The sequence below is a fragment of the Macaca nemestrina genome, chromosome 12 (genome assembly GCF_043159975.1).
Source record: "Macaca nemestrina isolate mMacNem1 chromosome 12, mMacNem.hap1, whole genome shotgun sequence".
In the NCBI taxonomy this organism is placed as follows: domain Eukaryota; kingdom Metazoa; phylum Chordata; class Mammalia; order Primates; family Cercopithecidae; genus Macaca; species Macaca nemestrina.
Window position 1 is genome coordinate 83,359,421 of NC_092136.1, and position 22,923 is coordinate 83,382,343.

At 35.2% G+C, this 22,923-nt stretch overlaps 1 protein-coding gene across 36 annotated transcripts in view; it reads right to left on the reverse strand.

Moving 5' to 3' along the window:
- LOC105468849 (discs large MAGUK scaffold protein 2) overlaps positions 1-22,923 on the reverse strand; it is a 2,241,192-nt gene that overhangs the window by 585,835 nt on the left and 1,632,434 nt on the right. For all 36 annotated transcript variants that reach the window (XM_024788717.2, XM_011719263.2, XM_011719258.3 and 33 more), the window contains one exon: positions 16,158-16,327. In XM_024788717.2, the coding sequence (XP_024644485.1) occupies positions 16,158-16,327 (170 nt within the window). The remainder of the gene's footprint in view (positions 1-16,157; positions 16,328-22,923) is intronic.

The following is a 22,923-nucleotide window of genomic DNA, read 5'->3' on the forward strand; positions in this document are numbered from 1 at the left end:
CCAGCTCCCCTGCCCCCATGAGACGTGGGCTTTATGGGAACTACAAGATGAGATTTGGGTGGGAACACAGCCAAAATATACCGATAAGCATATTATTGATTTGTTTTTTAAGACAAATGATATAACATTACTCATACTGCCCACAATGTGTAGGTAATTTAACAATATACACGGGATTTTGTTCAATTTCAGTACATTCATTTTATTCATTCAGTACCTTAAGTGCATTCATTCATTTAGTATACTAATTTCAGCTCCTCATTTTTAAAAAGCTGAATGGCATTATAGTATACCATATGGATGCAATAAAATTATTGTAGCTATTCTTCTTTTGTCATTCAAATTTTTTGGTTCGATTTTTGCAACTGGAAACACTGTTGCAATTAACATTGCCATTTCACTCATAGGCAGGTACATGTATAGGATAAATTCCTACAAGTAGCATCACTATGCCAAAGGGTTTAAGCAGTTATAAAATGAAAGATATTTTGGTATTGCTCTCCAAGAATATGGAACAATTTATACTCCACCAGCCTCTTTCAGCTCTCAGAAAGAGCCTCTTTTACCACACCTCCTAACACAGTGCATTGTCATAATTTTTGAATGTGGGAAATTTGATAACAACAGGCATCTTTTACTTTTAATTTGCAATTATTTTATTATGAATAAGACTGAACATTATACAAATGCATGATAGATTTACTGGGAATATCTTCTCCACTCTATGTCTTCCTGTTTTACTCTTTTAATGATATCATTTAATGAATAGAAGTTCCTAATTTTAATATGGGTCAATTTAACCAATTTCCTTTATAGTTTTATGCTTTCATTTTTAAAAATAAACATTTTAGGCCGGGCGCGGTGGCTCAAGCCTGTAATCCCAGCACTTTGGGAGGCCGAGGCGGGTGGATCACGAAGTCAGGAGATCGAGACCATCCTGGCTAACATGGTGAAACCCCGTCTCTACTAAAAATACAAAAAACTAGCCGGGCGAGGTGGCGGGCGCCTGTAGTCCCAGCTACTCGGAGGCTGAGGCAGGAGAATGGCGTAAACCCGGGAGGCGGAGCTTGCAGTGAGCCGAGATCGCGCCACTGCACTCCAGCCTGGGTGACACAGCGAGACTCCGTCTCAAAAAACAAACAAACAAACAAACAAAAAAACATTTGTAGTTAAGTATAGAAATGCTTTTGGATGTTGATATGGTTTGTCTGTGTCCCTACCCAAATTTCATCTTGAATTGTAATTCCCACAATTCCCATGTATTATGGGAGGAAACTGGTGGGCAGTGATTGAATTATGGGGACGGGTCTTTCCTGTGCTGTTCTTGTGCTAGTGAATGAGTCTCATGAGATCTGACGGTTTTAAAAATGGAAGTTTCCCTGTACAAGCTCTCTTCTCTTGTCTGCTACCATGTGAGATGCACCTTTAACCTTACACCATGATTGTGAGGTCTCCCCAGCTACATGAAACTGTAAGTCCAATAACCAATTTCTTTTGTAAAATGCCCAGTCTCAGGTATCTCTTTATCAGCAGCATGAAAATGGACTAATATAGATTTAGGTTATGAAAAAGGGACACAACTGTTTTTTAAAGGTAGATGTCCTGTTTTCCCAATATAACTTATTGAACAATCCATTTTTCCTACTCATTCAAATTGCCACCTTTATTATATGCTAAATTCCTTTATGTGTCTTGTGTATTTTCAGAATCTATAGGCTTTAACTTTGATATATATTAATTTTTATTTTAATTATTATAACTTAGTATGATGTCTTAATAAATGGTAAGCCTGGACCTCTCATTATTGTTCTTTTTATAAATTTTCCTTGCTATTCTTGCTCATTAATTTTTCATACAAATTTAAAAATCATTTTCTTGCAGTTTTTGATATTTTTATTTAAAATTTTTAGTATAAAAGTAAAAATTGAATGTTTTTGATGTTGCATCTTCTTTTCCGATGGCACATTATGGTATTCCCTTATTACATGTCTCTTGGTAGCATTTGAAAGTTGCCTTTACATAGATCTTAAATGTTTATCAAGAAGTTTGTTCTCTTCTTTTTAAGTCCCGAGGTACATGTGCAGGATGTGCAGGTTTGTTACATAGGTAAACATGTGTCATGGAGTACTATGCAACCATAAAAAGGAACGAGATCATGTCCTTTAGAGGGGCATGGATGGAATTGGAAGCCATTATCCTCAGCAAACTAAAGCAGGATCAGAAAACCAAACACCACATGTTCTCACTTATAAGTAGGAGCTGAACACTGAGAACACATGGACACATGGGGAAAAACAACACACGCTGGGGCCTATTGGGGGTGAGGTGCAGGGACAGAGAGCGTCAGGAAAAATAGCTAATGCATGCTGGGCTTTACAAAGTTTATTCATAAGATATTTTTTGCTATGGTGGTAAATGATATATTTTCTGCCATTATATTTTTTAATTGATTATTGCTTATATATGGACATATATTTATATGTTATTGATTTCTATATTCTGATTTTAAACTTGGCCATCTTACTGAATTACTTTATTGTTTAAAATAATTTTTTGATGATTTCCTTTGGTTTATCATGATAAATATATTTTTTCTTCTTTTCAATTCATAATCAGATTTACATCTAACAGGATATAAATAACAGTTATGATGAAGGACATATTTTAGGAAATACTTTTATTTTAGGTTCTGAGGTATGTGTGCAAACAATTCCCTTCTGTCCTTGAGTTATAGGTTAAACTCTTTGTCTCTTTCCATAACTCCCTTTCTCCCTCCTTTTCTTCTTCTTCTTCTTCTTTTTTTTTTTTTTTTTAACAAGTTATGAGGACCAAGATCACACAGGGTTAATAGCATGAGCTCTGTAGCCAGACACCAGTGATTTGTGTCCTGGCTCTCTCATCATTTGTATGATTTTAGGCAAGTTACTAAACCTCCATAACTGCACATATAATAACAGTACCTATAGGGTTTCTTAAAGTACTAAAATATATACGCATAAAACAGAACATTGCCTAATACATAGCAGGTGCTTAATAGATTAGATTACAATAATAGACTTCTTTCTGGTTTTGATTGTGGTATTCTTACAGAGTCATTAAATTTTTTCATCCTGCTCATGATTGGGCAGCTCAATTGGATATTCTGTTTGTTCTGATATAATGCATGTGACTGGTTTACCTTTGTCCTTTGTGCCTAGAATCAGTTTGTTTTCCCACCCAAGTTAAACTGGGAGTGGAGGTCTGGCTATGTTGTGTTCTGATCACATTCTGTGCCTGAGCAATAGCTGGCAAGGGAGTTGGAAGAGATCTCAGTAGAGGCTACAGGCAAGTGTGTCATTTTTCTTATAAGACCCACATTCTACTAGCTTTTGAGATTTTGTTAAATGTCTTATACCAAGTTGCATCTAATTGGAGAAATTTCTCTAATTCAGGGTGTGGCTAGAGAACCTTTATTTCCACCAGAAAATATCAGCATAACTCACTTTACCCACTTTAGACTCTCTCAATCACAAGTTTCAACTACTCTTCGAAAAAGATAAGCCTGCTAGCTCAGTGTGCTCTTCTCTGGATTTAATGGTATCACTGAGAAGTCTTAGGATTTTGTCAATCACCAGTACAGTTTCAGGAGGGGAATGGGAGTCGGGTAGCATCTGAGCCTCTCTAAGCCTTTCTGCTAAAACTTCCTTCTTTTAGTCACAGGTTTTTAAGTGTATTGCATCAAGTTGTACTTCACTACTTCTTTTATCACTGTAGGCAAAATTTTCTAATGGTTTTGGTTGCTAATTTTCCCTAAGTTTTATTAATTTTGTAAGTTACCGAAGGAGAAAATAACCTGTTCTCATAATCTGGAAAACAGTTCTTTAGTAGTTTACACATTGTGTTTCATGAAAAACTTTCCCTAAAGACATTATTTTTATATTTATCTTTCCGTTATTTTTATAACCAGCCTTTCCTTATACCTGTGGTATTCGCTTTTATATCTATATGCGCTGGGTAACATATGCACTTGCCAAATTCCATCTTGTTTCTGATAATCCAATTTGTTTACCTTCACTCCCAAGTGAACAGCTACCACCAGGATTGGAAAACTTTCTCTCCAGAGTATTAAAGCAGAAACTGAAGCCTTGTTTAAAGTTTCCTAGAAAAAGCCTGGGCATATATTTATAGTATTGTCACATTTTACACACTATACTGTGACCACTATTTCCTTTGAGGGCACACCATGTTTCTATACTCAATTTTTAGTCTTGTCTTCAGAGCATGTTCAATTAATGCTTTGTTAAATATTAGTTTGGTGCAAAAGTAATTGTGTGCTTTTTGCTACTAAATGTAATGAGTGAAAATATATGAGTGAATTTGTGTATTGAGAGAGATCAGAATATTTGACATCTTAGAATTCTTGCACATCAAAATTATTATAATTTAAAAAATTGCTACCACATTCAGTTGATTCAAATAAATGAAACTATGAAGAATAAAATTTTCATCTGACTCTACTACTACTAAATCTCAATGACTATTTTTAGGTCCCTGGGAAGTAACTATTGAACTCTTGCTTCATGTGACTAATGGCTTATACTGAACAAATTATATGTATATACCTTCTTTCACCACGATAAAGCACTGACTCTTCCAGAAATGTGTCTAGTTTGTTTCCTGTGTCATTTTTACTCTTCCTTTTTCTTAGCTGCTATGTTTTCAGCCTTGACTAATAATTCTCAACCTTGCCTAATATCAACCTTTATTTTGCAATTTTTCAATTTTCAGTGAACTCAGTGGGATCTCATAACTAGATAACCCATAGAATCGTCCATGTTTAAAAATGTTTAAGTTGGCATTCCTTACAGATATTAAAATAGATTTCATTTTATCTTTCCTAGTAAGTTTTCTTTTTGGGATAAAGCACCCAAAATATCTATCTACAATTGAGTTATGTTCGGAGACAAAGTCTATGTAGTACAGGATTTTGACTGACAGCTTAGTGGCATTAGGAGTCATGGTCCATGAATAAAAAGTACCGCAAGTTTTAATGTATTGGATCTCAGTGTTCCATAGAAGGAGAAAAATTTAATGGACATTGGTCCATGAGTTGAGGAACCAAAATGGGTTTAGTCAGGGATAATGAAGAATTTAGCATGAAGTCAGTATCAGTCAGCAGAGGAGGACTGCCTTATTTCAGACTAGGTAAATACCAGTCTTCTAAGAAGAAAATTGGGAAAAAAGCCAAAACTTCTTTATTTATTCTCATTCCTTTAATTTAGCATTTACAACTTCCTGACCCAATATGTTTTTGAAATAAAATATTTATTGAGTGAATAGATGATTATTTTCTGCACATATTTCCTTTTAAAAAAGCAAACAAAAAGAACACTTAAAATTTAATTAGTTGCTGATACATACCTAATATCTCTAATGCTTATTTAAGTTAAGCAAGGATTTCCACTTAGGTCCTAGCTCCAAATCCCACACTCTTTTCATCAAATTGCTTTGCTGCTGGCCATAAATTTAAAGTTTTATAGTTGTATTTACCACAGCAACATTTTTTTTAAAGCTTACAAACAATTCCACGTAAGTAAATATATTTACCTTCAGTAAATATTCACGGCTCTTCACAGGGTTTGTTGTGTGAATGATGAAATTTTAAATGTTGAAAAACCTAAAGTACATTTAGTACGGTGCAATTATTGAAATCTGAAATTTTCATTGTAAAAATAATTTTGACTTCAAAATTCTGTTAAAAAATTATAGATCAGCTTTAAACAGTGAATAAGAAAAGTGTGAAAAGAAACAGTGGCCATGTTATCCCCAACGGGCACATGAGAGGAGTGGCATCATTCATTAATTTCCATAAAGACTTAGCAAATGTAATCAAGTGATTAATTCTCTCATAATGTTGTATTATACAGAACAGTGGGAATTACAGTGGCAATATTTGTAGTTTATTCTTTCATGATAAATGATTTGCTACACAATCTCAGGAGAGAGGTTGTTTACAGACATCATTATGAATATTGACCAAATATTAGCTTAGAGAAAGAGCCTTCCAATTCACAAGCATATGTCTTATATACAGAAATAATCAGAAATTAACAATGTGCATGCACAAGAAATTCTACAGAAAAGTACCTGGGAACAAGGTGAATTTATCAAATATGGTGTCCTTCATTTAATAATAATAGTAATAAAAAATTTGTTCGTTGGTGGACAGGAGAGTGGTAATTTAGCTACAATTTATTTCTAAGAAGACTGTTTCCCTGGTTTAACACAAACAGTTCACCACTTTCTTTCTTATTCCATATATTTTATTCCAATAGAAGGTTGCACTATATATATACTCAAGTAAATCTCCTTGTGCACCCCAGGGAACAATTGTGGTAATTCAAAAAGATTTAAAAAAATTACCACTAAAAAGAAAATGTAGTGTTTTGAGACTTCATGCCAAATAGTTAAATTTGCTATTTGTGCTTACTGAACAAACCATTGTTCAGCATGGCCTTTTACCCAAAACAGGTCCACCTACCACTAGGAACTTGACCCCAGGACATGAACCTGAATAAAAAGTAAACTGTTTCCTGTATTCAGAGACGTTTTTGCACATGCATTAGAAAATGAATAAACACAGTAATTTACTCCATGGCAAGAAATAAGAAAAAGCATGATGTCCCCTGATACGTAAATGGTTGGGTGCCAGTAATCAAACCAGTTGTACAAGCTGTGTTTTTAGTTTCTACCAGTGATCTGGTAAGATGCTTGGTCATGAAAAGCTGAATTTCAGATAACTAAAAATGTTGCTAACCTAAACATCCCCAAGTTGTTATGGTTACAAGATAGAAAATCCAACTTGTTAAAGAAAAATCCAAACTATTGACAAAGCTATCCATGGACAGATCGGAGAAAAAAGAAGAATTTCAGTGCAGGCAGTCTCTGTACTAAGTGTGAAGAACAGTGCATTTTATTTTCAATTAAAATTTTAACTAATTCAGTGTTCATTGAGCACTTACATGCTCAATACTGACAGCTCTAGGCCTATCAATTAGCCAAATGACTAATTTCTGGAAATTTTCAGATGACTTCCTCACATCAAGACTGGATAGTTCACTTTCTGCCATTATTATGATGTTCCTATCGTCTTGATATCTTATCTGGTCTACTATAATAGGCTTCATTGCTGGTCCCTCCCTTCCATACCAACACATATCTTCTATACCAATCTTCCAAAAATTCAGAACTGTTCTTGATTCTCCCTTGGTTAAAAAAAAAAAAAAAAAAGACTCCAGTAGATTTTCAATGCCAGTAAGTAGCATTTTATGTACTCTATGATCTCTTTCTCCTCCAGCCACAACATTTGGTTTCAGTCTTCTCTTCTTTATTGTCCCTTTCACATATCTCCTGATGCAGGTCAGCTGCCCTGTGTACCATTTGACATGTTGACATCAGAAAGAAAAAAAAAAAACAGGAGCAGATGGAGGAGCAAGAACAGATCTGATAAAGGAAATGAGTATGATAAACAGAAAAGCTGGTAAAATTCATTTAAGTTAGATATTTAATAAATTCTCTGTCTATAATATCAGATGCAAGTCAAGTTGATATTTAAACAAGCTGGACACAAAATTTGTCATATAAGCTATAAAATAAAAATAATCAATAATTAAGAAATTGTTTTTTGATTAAGTGGATTGGTAAACAATGTGCCCCTAAATGCCTCCAATTTCTTGTACAGACAATTTCTGTAAGGAGTGAAAAAAGGTAAGGTGTCAAAACATAGACTTCACTCATAAGGACTCTTCACAGTTGTAAAATTGTCAGCTTCCATCTGAGCCATTCCTTTTTCCCTTGCCACACTGCTTTGATGGTTATGATCTATCTTGTGCTTCCCACGCATCTCTGCCCCAATTCCTCCATTTACGACTCAGAATTGGGTCACAGACAGGAGCTTGTACTTTCCTTTTAAGCGTCACTTAATGCTTCAAATTTAGTATTGGCCAGGGTAGATATCATTACATTAACAACTTAGGTCTTAGAATTAGCAGTTTCTTTATCTCCTTAATTTGGGTTGTTGATATCCATCCTTTTCGTGCCCTATGGGTTACTTGACCCGACAAAAGAATGAACAAAAAAGGAGGAAATAAAGCACATCAGAAGTTCTTAGAAATGAAAGATTGCTTCTGATGGGGTCAATTAGTGATAGCTTTGTGGAGAAGTTAACATCTAACTGGCCCTTGGGGGATGGATATGATGTCAGCAGATACTGGTCACAATAGTAAGAGAAGACATTCAAAGGTGGGACTGAAATGAACAAAGGCTTAGAGTCAGGAAAGTATGGCATATGTTTAAGAAATGGTACACAGGGCAGCTCACCTGCATCAGGAGATATGTGAAAGGGACAATAAAGAAGAGAAGACTGAAACCAAATGTTGTGGCTGGAGGAGAAAGAGATCATAGAGTGCATAAAATGCTACTTACTGGCATTGAAAATCTACTGGAGTCTTTTTTTTTTTTTTTTTTTTTAACCAAGGGAGAATCAAGAACAGTTCTGAATTTTTGGAAGATTGGTATAGAAGATATGTGTTGGTATGGAAGGGAGGGACCAGCAATGAAGCCTATTATAGTAGACCAGATAAGATATCAAGACGATAGGAACATCATAATAATGGCAGCACAGATTTTAAAGAGAGGATTAATTATGTTGTAAGTGGTTTCCAAAAGGTATGATGCCTGATTTAACAAAGCAGCAAAGAAGACAGAACCAAAAGGAAAAAAAAGACATCCAAGGCCTTTTACTGTGGGTGACTAAGACAATCACTTGTATAAATGGACATGTAAAAAGCAGGAGTAGGTCACATGGATGAGGGACGAGTGAGGGAAACTGGTGCTAAGGAGACATCATAAGGCTAGGTTTTAATATACTTGGAGCTATTTCTGCACATGGCATATACTGATACGGATGCCCAAACTAGGAAAACCAAAGAAAAAAACCTAAACATATATGTGCATTTTCATAAAGCATAGAGTTATATGACACATCATAACTCAAACCTGTTAGAAACAAATTTATATAGAGCTAAAGAAAAAATATGGCTGTGCATAACATATATGTGCATATACACACAGCAGCAATACATTTCCATATATATGCATACATGCATGCATAAGCCAAATACATATTGGTTCTATCTGGAATTGCTAAAATATTAAAAACTTTTAATAAATAGTCAATTCATTAATTCAACAAATATTCTAGTGCTTTTAAAGGACCTCCCCCCAATTTTTTCAATGTATCCATCTGACAAAGGTCTAATGTCCAGAATCTACAAAGAACTTAAACAAATTTACAAGAAAAAAACAACCACATTAAAAAGTGGGCAAAGGACATGAACAGACTCTTCTCAAAAGAAGACATATATGCAGCCAACAAATGTATGAAAAAAAACTCAACATCACTGATCATCAGAGAAATGCAAATTAAAACCACGATGAGATACCATCTCACACCAGCCAGAATGGCTATTAAAACAAAGTAAAACAAAAACAAAAACAAAAACAAAAACAAAACAATAAAAAACAAAAAACAACAGATGCTGGCAAGGTTGTGGAGAAAATGTAATGCTTTTACACTGTTGGTGGGAGTGTAAATTAGGTTAACCATTGTGGAAGACAGTGTGGAAATGGAATGCTTTTACATTGTTGGTGGGAACATAAATTAGTTTAGCCATTGTGGAAGACAGTCCTCAAAGACCTAAAGGCGGAAGTACCATTTGACTCAGCAGTCCCACTACTGGGTATATACCCAAAGAAATATAAATCATTCTATTATAAAGATACATGCAGGTGTCTGTTCATTGCAGCACTATTCACAATAGCAAAGACATGGAATGAACCTAAATGCCCATCAATGATAGACTGGATAAAGAAATGTGGTACATATACACCACGGAATACTACACAGCCATAAAAAAGGAATGAGATCATGTCCTTTGCAGGGACATGGATGGAACTGGAAGCCATTATCATCAGCAAACTAATGCAGGAACAGAAAACCAAACACAGCATGTTCCCACTTATACCTGGGAGCTGAGCAATGAGAATACACGGACACATGGAAGGAAACAACACACACTGGGGTCAACACACACATTGGAGGGAGAGCAGGAGGAAGGGAGAGCATCAGGTATTAATAAGAATAGCTACTGGATGCTGGGCTTAATACCTAGGTGATGGGATGACCTGTGTAGCCAACCACCATGGCACACGTTTACCTATGTAACAAACCTGCACATCTTGCACATGTACCTCTGAATTTAAATTAAAAGTTGAAGAAAAAAAAAAAGAACCTCTCATAGTATTTTATATTAAATATTATATTAAATACAATCTAATCCTTTAATCCCTTGCATTAATGAGTTTTTTGCTGCTTTTCTTTATTTCTCTTTCTGCCAATTATGATAAGAGTAAAAATATTATAAGTGTTTATTAAGAATTTACAGTTCTTATCCTGAAAATAACTCTGTGAATTACATATTTAGAGTATAACCATTTTGCAGGTGAGGAAAGTGAGTCATAAAGTGGTTCATATATTTGTTCTAGGCCCACGGCTGCTTGAAGATATCCAGGAACTTCTTCATTACACATATGTCTTCTTTAATGACTGAATTATGAACATTATAAATGTTCATTGGTATAGTGACTTCTACAGTTTGTGCATTTCATAGTTACCATTTTTCCTACATAAAACATAAACTTACAATCTTTACTACATTCTCATTTTACACTGATATAGGGCTCTGTAATGGTAAAAAGCATATATCTATAGAGAAACCAAAACAGAGTTTAAAACCATTTAAAAAAATAATGGAGGAGAATTGCTAAAATTTGTCACAACCTAGATTTAATCACTCTTTCAGTTTTTATTAATGAGTAAGGTGGCTAAAATAAAGTCACAAGCAAGACTACCTTTATATATCAATTAATAAAACTGTGGCTTTCACATTTTTGGTTTTAGAACTTAGCCTTACGTCACCTATATGATTCCTAAGCAACAAGAGCATCTTAAAAGAAGTCATCTAATTTCTCCTATAGCTTCAGGCTTCTTTGACCCAGGCCATAGAAACAAACAATTTTGTACTTCTTTAATTATATATTAATAGCTCCTTGGAAGTTATAATTTAATGTGTTCTTGGGAAAGTCACTAGGAAGCCTTCTATAGTAAATCTATTTCCTGGAAACCCACATACACACTTTAGATTTTCTTCTTTTGCTTGATTTTTGGTTGCTTGGTAAGCCTAAATGGCTTTGCCTAGTAATTTCTTCCTACATATAATTACCTATTTTTTTCTCAATTGATTGCCCACATGCAGACACCCCAGGTGCTTGCAATGACCAAATCTATAACTGTGATGTTAGCAAAGTTTTTACCTATTTTGAGAAAAGACATTCTAAGTCAGAATGAGTATCACCCAAATATCCATTACTGAAATATATGGCTATAAATCACCATTCAGATGATTGATTCCATCTGAGTGTTGGGAAGATTAGCTCAGCTATGAAGACAAAGTCACATGCATCAAAGGTTATCTCAAATTAGTAATTTTTGCAATAGATGGAATCAATACAGAGTATGAAATTGAAAAACTGTAAATTTAATTTGCTACAAATCACTGTTTCACGGAATGTCTTAATGTTTTACCTATAGCATAGAAAGGAATAAATCTGTTTATCCTCTGTTCTGTGTAAAAACAAACACAATCCCCAACCTAAAAACATTCTGGGTATTAATAAGCTATAAAATCTATAAAATAGATTTATTAAATGCATTAACTCTTTAAAATAGCTGAAGTAGCCATATTCATAATTTTTTATATTAAAGATTAATAAAAAGTAAAAAAGTCAATTTAAAAATATTTTCCCAAACCCAGATATTTCACACAATATAGTGAAAAATCAGTATATTAATTTGGCAGGGTTTTTAGACAGATTTTCTCCAGGTCTGCTTCCTTGAGATTTCCTCTTCAGATGCATCAGAGGTTCCCTCTCTCTGCAGAGATTCCTTCATAATCTTCCCCACCTCACAAATGGCACCCCACCTAAAAAACTGAACCTCATCCTTGAAACACCACCATCTATTTTACCAATAAAGGCATCAAGATGGCTCAAATCCATTCACCTTTTTCTCCTTCCTCCAAGCAACCCCTAACTGATCTCTGCTCTCACTTGTGCCCTCTTCAATTCATTTGCTTCATAGCAGTCAGAATGACCTTCTAAAAATTATATATTTTATCATGTGTCACTCATGCTTAAAATATCAGTAATTTCCCATTGCATTTCAATATAAACACAAATCTTCAAATATGGCCAACAAAGCTAAGTATGATCTGGCCCTTGCTCATCTTGGCTGTATCATTTCATGTAATTAATGTTCATATTATTAGACTCCTAGAAGTTATCAAGATCTTTTTCTACACTATAGCCATCATACTCACATGCCTCTACTTCCATCTGGGATGCTCTCTCCCACTCTTTACCTGGCTAAATGTCTATTTTAATTTATATTTCAAGGCTTAGCTTAAGTGGCATTTGCTGATAGAAGTCTCCTTTGACCCACTGTTTAATTGGTACCCCCTTAAAAATCTTTTAAATTTATTCCTACTACTTTTCCCAATTTATATTACAGGCGTTTTCCCCACCAGGCTATAATCTCCTTGAGAGCAAGAACTATCTGAATTTTCTTTGTGAATCTCTATTGTCTGGATCTGTGCCAGGTACATAGTAAACAATACGTATTTGTTGAATAATTGAAGGACTACATTAATGTATATCTAGATAACTCTGTATTATATATACATAATTCAATCCAGTTAGCTCAGTTGGCTAGATTTTTGATACTTACTATATTGTACCCATGTGCTCAAGGAAGGGCAGATAAACTGTGCACATGTCAAGTTTTTTTTTTTTTTTTTTCTTTTAAGTCCTGGGATACATGTACAGAATGTGCATGTTTGTTACATAGGTATACATGTACCATGGTGGTTTGCTGTGCCTATAAACCCGTCATCTAGGTTTTAAGCCCTGAATGCATTAAGTATTTGTCCTAATGCTCTCCCTCCCCTTCCCCCCAGCCTCCCAACAGGCCCTGGTGTGTGATGTTCCCTCCCTGTGTCCATGTGTTCTCATTGTTCAGCTCCCACGACCGAGACCATGTGGTGTTTGGTTTTCTGTTCCTGTGTTAGTTTGCTGAAAATTTTAGATTCTCTGGACCATTTTGTCTCCCCTAGTTATGATGAATCATATCTTCCACTTTGTTCCAATGAAATCATGGCTCAGGCTCCATCATAGAGCTGAGTTCATTTTGTCTTGCATTAAAGGTAGTCGACTTCACATGCATCTCTCCCATTTAAACTTTCTGAGGACAGAGACTACATCTCATTTATCTTCACTCCAGGGTGCATAAGAGTTTCTGTTGTATGAGTTAAACATTGGTAGGTATTCCCTTTACACATACTGTAATTCAAAAATGAAGAATTATAAGGTGCCAAGTGAAGTTAAGACCATGAGGTATCATCAGAGTTAGTGTAAAATCCAATTTTCTCTATTCAACTTACTCTGATTCAGCACTTGCTGTGTTTATGGTACTGGGAGAGGCATGAGGAATTTAAACAATGACTAAAATAGTTTTTCTGTAAATCAATAAGCTTTATATAGAGAAACAAATCCCCATCAGTGACCTCTGGACAGCAACAGTAGAAAGAAGTATGACTGACTCAGCATAACCCCAACAGGCCCAATTGACCTTTCGCAAGAACCTGCTTTTTAGGGATGTAAAGTTATTTCTAACAGTTATCTGGTTCTCCTCATCTCAGTAGACCAAGTTCACTTGTAACCCCATCTCCCATACATTGTATACTTTAATTGGGTTATTGCCTAGGTATACCCAGTTGATTGATGCTCACTTCTCCCCATTTCCCCACTCCAGGTCCCACAGCAATTACTGCCCCACTCCAGGCTCAAGGAAGAAAGCAGCTCAGACTGAAGTAAACCAGCTGCAGCCCTAGTGTCAAAAATAAAAATCTAAAATATGTGTTCTTGATAAAATTAAGTTTTAGTCATCTATAGCCTTTAAGTGCTCTGCTGAGCAGCTGGAGGTCAAACAGTTGCTCAGCTAGCAGGTCTATAAATGCATGATGTTACTTTGCTGAGTGGTTAAAATTAGTATTTGTCTTAGGGCCATGCTGAATAATTACAGTTAATTGAATTATAGAAATTATAGAAATATAATATATATTTTTAATAGAAATAATGTATATGGCCATTTTGTTTGGCTTTAAAGCTCCTTGCAATATGCTTTTAGTAAATGTGAGGGTTGAAATTCTTTCATACCACTAGAGACTGTGGTATGAAAATGCTTCACTTTTTTTCTTTGTTCCCAGATTTAGTTCTATGATTTTAACGCATTTGAATTTAACCCATGAGGAATCTCTGAATATTTTCATTACATTACCAAACAATTGTTACAAAGTTTAAAACCATACGTAGTAAATAATAGTACAGATAACATGCATATACAGCTAATTTTTGTTGGTCAGTTAGTTTGTGCCAGGTCTTATTCTAAATACTTTTTGTGAATCAACTAATCTAATCCTCACAACATGTCTAGGAGCAAGTACTATTCTTATTTGCACTTTGTAGATGAGAAAATATGACCCAGAGAGGTTAAGCAATTTGCTCAAGGCCAAACAGCTAGTGAGCTGCAGAGCCAAGGTACTAATCTAGACACTTTGGGCTGTAAAGTCTGCATCTTAACCACCAGGCTCTATTGCTTACCATGTGCCAGCTATTGGTTAAATGCTTAATCCTCATAAACCCTATGGATTGATGCTACCATTGTGATCCCCATTTCATAATGAGGGAGTTGGCCCAACTAAGACGACTCTGCTAGCAAGTGGTTGAACCAGGCTTTTAAACTCAGTCCTGAGATCTTAAATACCACCCACTACTGCCTCCTAGAAGAGGTGGCAGGCTTATTTCTTCAATCTCAGATAGTATTAGAAATTAAATAGATTTTAAAGAAATGAGAAATGATTTACTCAAAGAGTACGGTGATTATCTGGTCATAATCATTTAAAATATTCAAATAATGTTAAGCTAATTATTAAATTTTTCCCAAAATATTAAATACTATTAAGTTACTACTTAATGTCATCATTCTGAAGAACAGAGCTCAAAGGATTATTCTTACAAATTAGTATGGGCCAGGTACAGTGGCTCCCACCTGTAATCTCAGCACTTTGGGAGGCCAAAGCAGGATTACTTATGGCCAGGAGTTTAAGACCAGCCTGGGCTACAAAACGAGGCTCTGTCTCTACCAATAATAATAATAATAATAATAATAATAATAATAATAACCACATGCACTAGTGCATGCCTGTAGTCCCAGCTATTTGGGAGGCTGAGATGGGAGGATCACTTGAGCCCAGGAGCTTGAGGCTTCAGTGAGTCATGATCCTGCCACTGCACTCTAGCCTGGGCAACAGAGTGTGACCCTACCTCAAAACAAAACAAAACAAAAACCAAACAAACAAAAATTAGTGTGGTAATTCATCTGTTGATGCAACTCCACAGAGTATCTATAATAATCTCAAGAGATACATGTACATTTCAAAAAAAAAATAAATTTTAACTTATTTTGGCTATTGCAAGCATAAAATGTCATGTAACATTGGGTACAACACACAAGAATATAATCAAACTTTAAACATATCACAACAACATTATTAAAAAATTGTTATATTAGTATAGATTATTTTAATTATTTTATTACTATTTTGCTAAATGATTTACCATTTGTATCTGAAAAATTAGTATTAATATGCTAGCCAAGTTATCATCATCCAGTAAGATTCAGTATTTATAGAAAAATATAGATGACTATTATTATTTTTGTTTATAAAGATGTTTCTACATAAATCTATCCTTTCTTTCTTATCTGAGTTCATATTTAGAGTACTGGTTTCCTTTACCCTTTGTAACCACTATTATAGCATTTTAAATCTCTTGGTAAGCCCTGAATGTCAGAGGTTAAAGAGTTCATCATACGAGTATTGTGGCATAAACTTTAGCCAGATGGTTTGCCAATAGTATCTGTGAGTCATTTATATTTGTATTACCTTTAGGGCCTTTGAACAGTTTGATTTCCACAACGGTCTCCAAAATAGGTCGTCTTCTACGCACATACAGCCGAACGATAGACCCCGCTTCCTTGAGGGCTTCCACCGCTTTACTGTGGGAAACCTCTGACACGTCAACCTCATTCACCCGCAAGATACAATCGTTGACCCTGCAAGGAAGGAAAAGAGTCAAGATTCAGAAGTGGCTAGCAGGATTTCTTAAATAATAGTATTATGTTTATCTGACCTTAAGAAGTGGGAAAGTAAAGAATCTAAGAAATGTTAAAATATTTACATTTGGAAGGATGCTTCAAATGAAGGAAACCTAAAAAATGTTAAACTCCTCAAGCCTCTTAGCCTTCTTCCCAGCCACTTTTTATTATACTACTGGTCAGGTCCCATCCTAAACTCCAGTCCACTTTGACTGGGACTGCTTCACATATGGCATAGTTAGAAGGGCATGTATTTTAAGACCTCTGTAAGTTATCATTATTTTAATTGGTTTGACTGAAAGTCACAATTTGAGTGGTTCTCAGAACTTATTACTATGACCTATATAGATATAACAAATATAACTATATAGACATAACAAATATAACTACAGACTAATTTTCTCAAATTTTTAACTTACTCGTTATAAAAGTAATAAGTAATCGTTTTCAAACACCCGAAAAATATAAAAATGTAGAGAGAAGAAAAAATATACTTGACTCAATCATCTAAAATAAACCTATTAGGTTGGGTGCGGTGGCTCACGCCTGTAATCTCAGCACTTTGGGAGGCCAAGGTGGTTGGATCACCTGAGGTCAGGGGTTCAAGACCAGCCCAGTCTGACCAATATGGTGAAACCCCATCTCTACTAAAAATATAAAAATTAGCTGGACATGGTGGCATGTGCCTGTAGTTCCAGCTACTTGGGAGGCTGAGAAAGGAGAATTGCTTGAATCCCGGGGGTGCAGCTTGCAGTGAGCCAAGATCACGCCATTATACTCCAGCCTGGGAGACAAAGCGAGACTCCATCTCAAAAAAAGAAAATAATAATAATAATAATAATAATAATAATAATAATAATAATAAATTTAATTTAATTTAATAAACCTGTTAGCTTTCTGGCAAATTATCTTCCAGTGTTTCCTCACCCTCCTCTCCACCTCAATTCATCTTATAATGTTATAAATACTGAAGTTCAGATTTACAAAGTTCAAGGAGAACCTCAGACAATCCTATTCCTAGGTGCTTACTTTGAAAACTAAGAACCGCAACAAATTCTACATCAAACTTCCCTCTTTTTTTTTTTTTCATTTTCACATGGAAAGGAATAATTTGACATTTCCATAAACCATTCCAGGTAATTTAAAGTTATGTGGCCATCAACTCCAGATATATTTTATTTTCATGATAATAATTAGTGATAACATTAATAATGGTTAAGAGCACAGGGCTTGAGACTACAAAAATTTCTTTCCTTCACTCTGCATATCCATTCTAGTGTCCCCAATCTCAGATCACCACGTTGCTCAGAGTCAAAAATGAGAGGCCTCCCTTGCTTGATGCTTCTTTTCCCCCACCACCACAAAGTCAGTTCTACCTGCAAGTATAGCCTCAGTCCATCCAGTTTCTTCATCTTCATTGCTACCACCCTGGTTGAAGTCAACATCATCTCTCACATGAATCACCTACACAAACGCCTGTCTAGCCTTCTTGGATTCTCTCTTGTTACCTTTCCATCCTCACTACACAGTGGCCAGAGTACAGTGAACATGGCTGGTTTGCTTACTCAACTGTCATTCCCCACTTCCTCCTTCCAACCGTGTTCAGTTTTGTTCAGGGGATCTTTCCTTAGCAAATATTTGTTTAACAAGTGAAAGAATAAGACTAAGTTCAGTGATTGGGTCCTCCATTTTTTAAGTTTGTAACCATAGTTGATTTCCTTAGCCTCTCTAAGCGTTATCATATTCTCATCTGTAAATTGGATGTAATAGTAATATCTATCAGGAAGGCTTTTGGGGAAGATTAAATGAGATAAAGCACATATAAGCACTTAGTACATACCCTGTTATGTAATGAACACCTAATAAATGTTTGTTATTGATAGCAGTGCAATATTTGTTGATTTATAATATTCTCAACTATTGGATCCTTCCTATAACTTTGTGGAATAAAACTTATTATCTACATTATAGAAATGAGAAGACTTCCAAGTGATTAAGTCCTCTGTTTAAAGCTGTCAGCAATTTGAGCAGAGACTGGATTTAATTTCAGGTCTTCCTATTTCAAAATTTGAGCTTTTTCCTCTTAGGACCATATACATCTAATGTGATGAATAGTTTCGTGTATGTCGTGTATATCAATGCAAAATGATGACTACCATGGTAATATTAGATGAAAAGTATGGGAAGAATTTTGTATCTGTTTTTGTCCATAATTTTTCCGTACCTATTTAGTTATGGGAACCCTTGCCTCAGTAAGAACACAGAGCAGTCTCAAAATCTTGAGATGGAATGCTTCACTTCCTAAGATTCGGCAATGTCATTTCATCATAACAGATGCTATGGCTTTAATAGATTTACACATACATTTCCTCTCTGATTGACAAAAAAGAAAAAAAAAGAAAAAAAAAGGGAAACTACCAATTAAAATAGTTTTGAGAATGTAGGCATCCTGGGTGCCAGCTGCCCTGCAGCAGCTGGTCCTTTGAGAGTGGGTAATTTTGCCATCTCATGATAATGCAAAACATAATGTTTACCATCACCCTATGCTCAGAATACTAATTATATCTTAAAACACTGCTTTTCATAGAAGGGAGTGGCTGACATTAAAAAAAATTCTGGAGTCTATATCTATTCAAGCTCTATTTTTTTTCCTTTTGTATACAGTGGGATCCTTAATTGTCAATTGCTGGTGTGAGAAAATCATAGCCTAAATCAGATGTTCATTCCTGAATATGTGGATCAAGTAGGCAGCTTTAGGACTAGCAGTCAGGTGGTCTGGATTTGAGTCCCAGTTCTTTATCATCTGTGGGACCATGGTGAGGCCACTTTATCTTTTTGGACTTCAGTATCCCATAAAAAGAGAGAGAGCATGTCCAGAGTCAGTGAGAGCAGTAACTGTACTGTATAGTACTATGCAGGAGAGTACCCATAGCTGATGTGTGGAGATGTATACATTGTAACATATCATAGATCTGAAAGTTCTTGCTATTTAGTGGATCAAAGATGTGCTCAAGTAACTGTTTCAATGTGAACAGAATGGAAATTCAAACTTTTAAAGGAAATACTATGTGCAATATCAGCTAGTCATTTCACTTATTTGATCTTACTTAAACACTTTATAAAGTATGGATCCCCATTTTATAGACAGTGGAATTTTACTGACAAGGTCAAAGTGTTGGTGAAAACAGGGACATAATTTCAACCTGTTTTTACTTTTTCTAGCGCTTCTACTGATACAAAGATACTCAGATACTCAGAGTTGATTGTTTATTTTTTTTTTTAATAGTGGTGTTTGTAGGGGAGGTGGGGTAGTTTACATTCAAATTCTCAAAATAGAGAGGAAAGTATGTCAGACCAAACTAGGGCACTCAACTTCCCTTCCTCCCAGAAACTTGAAATAGATTTTGGCTAGAGGGTCATAGCTATTTAAAATTAATTTGCTCTCTTTACCAGTTTATTTACTTTGTGAGTAAAGCCTCCACCTGTATTCATTTTGAAGCATATAAGTACATAATTAGCTTCAAAGTCAAGGAATACTTTGTCACAGTAACAAATGCAGGGTTTATCATACTTCTGAGGGACATTGGTTTACGAAGCCATGAGTTCAAGACCAGCCTGGGCAACAAAAGTGATACCCCATCTCTAAAAATCAAAATGTTGTTTACATATACAGACTTACTCCCCAATCTCACTCTACCAATCTAATTAAGTTGACAGTTTCACTCTTAGTACTTGATGTTACACACATAAGTCTACAGTATTCATCTGCAGCAATTTCACCTTGTAAACCAGAATTGTCTGCAATATCAACAGATTAATTTTAATATTCTTTCTAGAATTTCCTTTAGAAATTTTGGTGCATTCCTTGCCAAAAATATTTTAGAAACAAAAAAGATAGTCTATCATTAGCCCGTATTCACAGAGTCACATCTATATTTTGCACTGAATCAAGTATTTTCTAACATGGTACAGCATCACTGAAAAGTAAAATAATACTTACTGAATTATTTGTTCCACTTTGACAATATAATTTAAAGTAACAGGTAATATCTACTCTGTCAAGGTACTAAAATATTTTCTGCCATTGAAATAAGATTTGTGATTTTACACATTTTTAAGTATGTTAACTCATTTAAAATGATCACCAAGTCACAGATAGTGTTAAAACTTAAAAAAAATTCCCATATATGATGCATAAAACACACTGGAAGGAAAGATAGAGAAGTTTTAATTTGGGTCCTTTGTGGGTATGGAGATTATGAGTGCTTTAAAAAGCACATTTCTACTTTCATGTTTTTTTTTAATTAGACATATATCACAGCAGAGAACCTAACAACATGGGCTTTAGAGGCTTGGTCACAGCCAGATAGATCTGGGATCTCACCACAGCTCTGAAACTTGGGAGTTCTGTGACTACAGACAAGTCACTTGATATCTCAAAGCCTCAGTTTTTTCATCTGAAAATAGGGATAATGAGATTGTTATTGATTGATTGTTATTGTTATTGAGAGAATGCATGTGAAATACATAGCACAGTGCCTGAAAAACAGTAAGCATCAAAAATGTTAGCTATCATTATGAAAAAGAGACAAGAAACATTTGCTTAAGAGAATATAGAAAGACACTACAGTGAAGAAAAAATATTAAAGGGGGAGAAAGAAAGAGCTATGGTCAAGATGCTGAAAGTGTTTTTAAAATTTTGTATAAGAAAGGGAGGAAGAGAAGAGATGAATGGGATTTTCAGGAAGAAAAATATAAAAACAGAGCTTTTACAGCAAGGTACTGGTACAAAAACAGACACATAGACCACTGGAACAGAATAGGGAGCCTAGAAACAATGCTGCACACCTACAGCCACCTGATTTTCAACAACATTGACAAGAACAAGCAATGGCAAAAGGACTCTTTATTCAATAAATGGTGCTGAAATAACTGGATAGTCATATGCAGAAGGTTGCAATTGGACCCCTTCCTTAAACCATCTATAAAAATAATCTCAAGATGGATTAAAGACTTAAATATAAAACCTAAAAATATAAAAACCCTGGAAGATAACCAAGGAAATATTATTTTGGACAGAGGACCTGGCAAATATTTCATGGTGAAGATGCCAAAAGCAATTACAACAAAACCAAAAATTGACAAATGGGACCTAATTAAAGTAAAGAGCTTCTGCACAGCAAAAGAAACTACCAACAGAGTAAACAGACTACCTAGTGAATGGGAGAAAATATTTGCAAGCTATTCATTCAACAAAGGTCTCATATCCAGAATCCATAAGGAACTTAAATTTACAAGCAAAAAACAAACACCACCATTAAAAAGCGCATAAAGAACATGAACAGACAAAAAAGAAGAAGCAGACATGGCCGGCAAGCATAAGAAAAAATGCTCAACGTTACTAATCATTAGAGAAATGCAAATCAAAACCACAATGGGGTAACATCTCACACCAACCTGAATGACTATTATTAAAAAGGCACAAAAATAACAGATGCTGGCAACGTTGTGAAGAAAAGGGAATGCTTATACAGTGTTGGTGGGAATGTAAATTAGTTCAGTCATTGTGGAAAGGAGTTTGGGGATTTCTCAAGAACTTAAAACAAAATTACCATTCAACCTAGCAATCCCACTATTGGGTATTATATCCAAAGGAATATAAATTATTGTACCATTAACATATATGCACACATATGTTCAACACAGCACTATTCACAATAGCAAAGACATAGACTCAATCTAAATGCCCATCAACAGCAGACTGGATTTTTAAAAATGTGGTACATATACACAATGGAATACTATACAGCCATAAAAATAATGAGATCATGTCCTTTACAGCAACACAGATGGATTTGCAGGCCATTATCCTAAGCAAACTAACACAAGAACAGAAAGCCAAATACTTCACGTTCTCACTTATATAAGTGGGAGCTAAACTTGGAGTACATATGGACACAAAGAGGGGAGAAACAGATACTGGATCCTACTTGAGAGTGGAAGTTGGGATGAAGGTGAGCGTTGAAAACTAACTATCAGGTGTTATGCTTATTACAGGTTTCAGAATAAGCTATACACCAAACCCCTATGACATGCAATTCACCTATATAACAACCATGCACATGTATCCCTGAAACTAAAATAAAAGTTTAAAAAAAGAAAAAAATAATAAATGCATATTCACCTAAACATTAGGGCTTTAAATAAGTCTTGTTTGATGAAGTACAATGTAATTTCCTTTTCATATTTCCCTTCCCTTGCCCACAGTAAAACTTATAGTTGTTTTGATATACAAACTTTAGCTTTTGTGGAAGCCTTGGTTAAAGATTCTGATCAGCACACTTAATTCAACTCAACCACAACTAACTGCACTCAGACCTCCTTAAGTTTTTATTCAAAAGTAGGTGTTTGGGGCCGGGCGCTGTGGCTTACTCCTATAATCCCAGCACTTTGGGAGACTGAGGCAGGTGGATCACCTGAGGTCAGGAGTTCGCGGCCAGCCTGGCCAACATAATGAAATCCTGTCTCTGCTAAAAATACAAAAAATTAGCCAG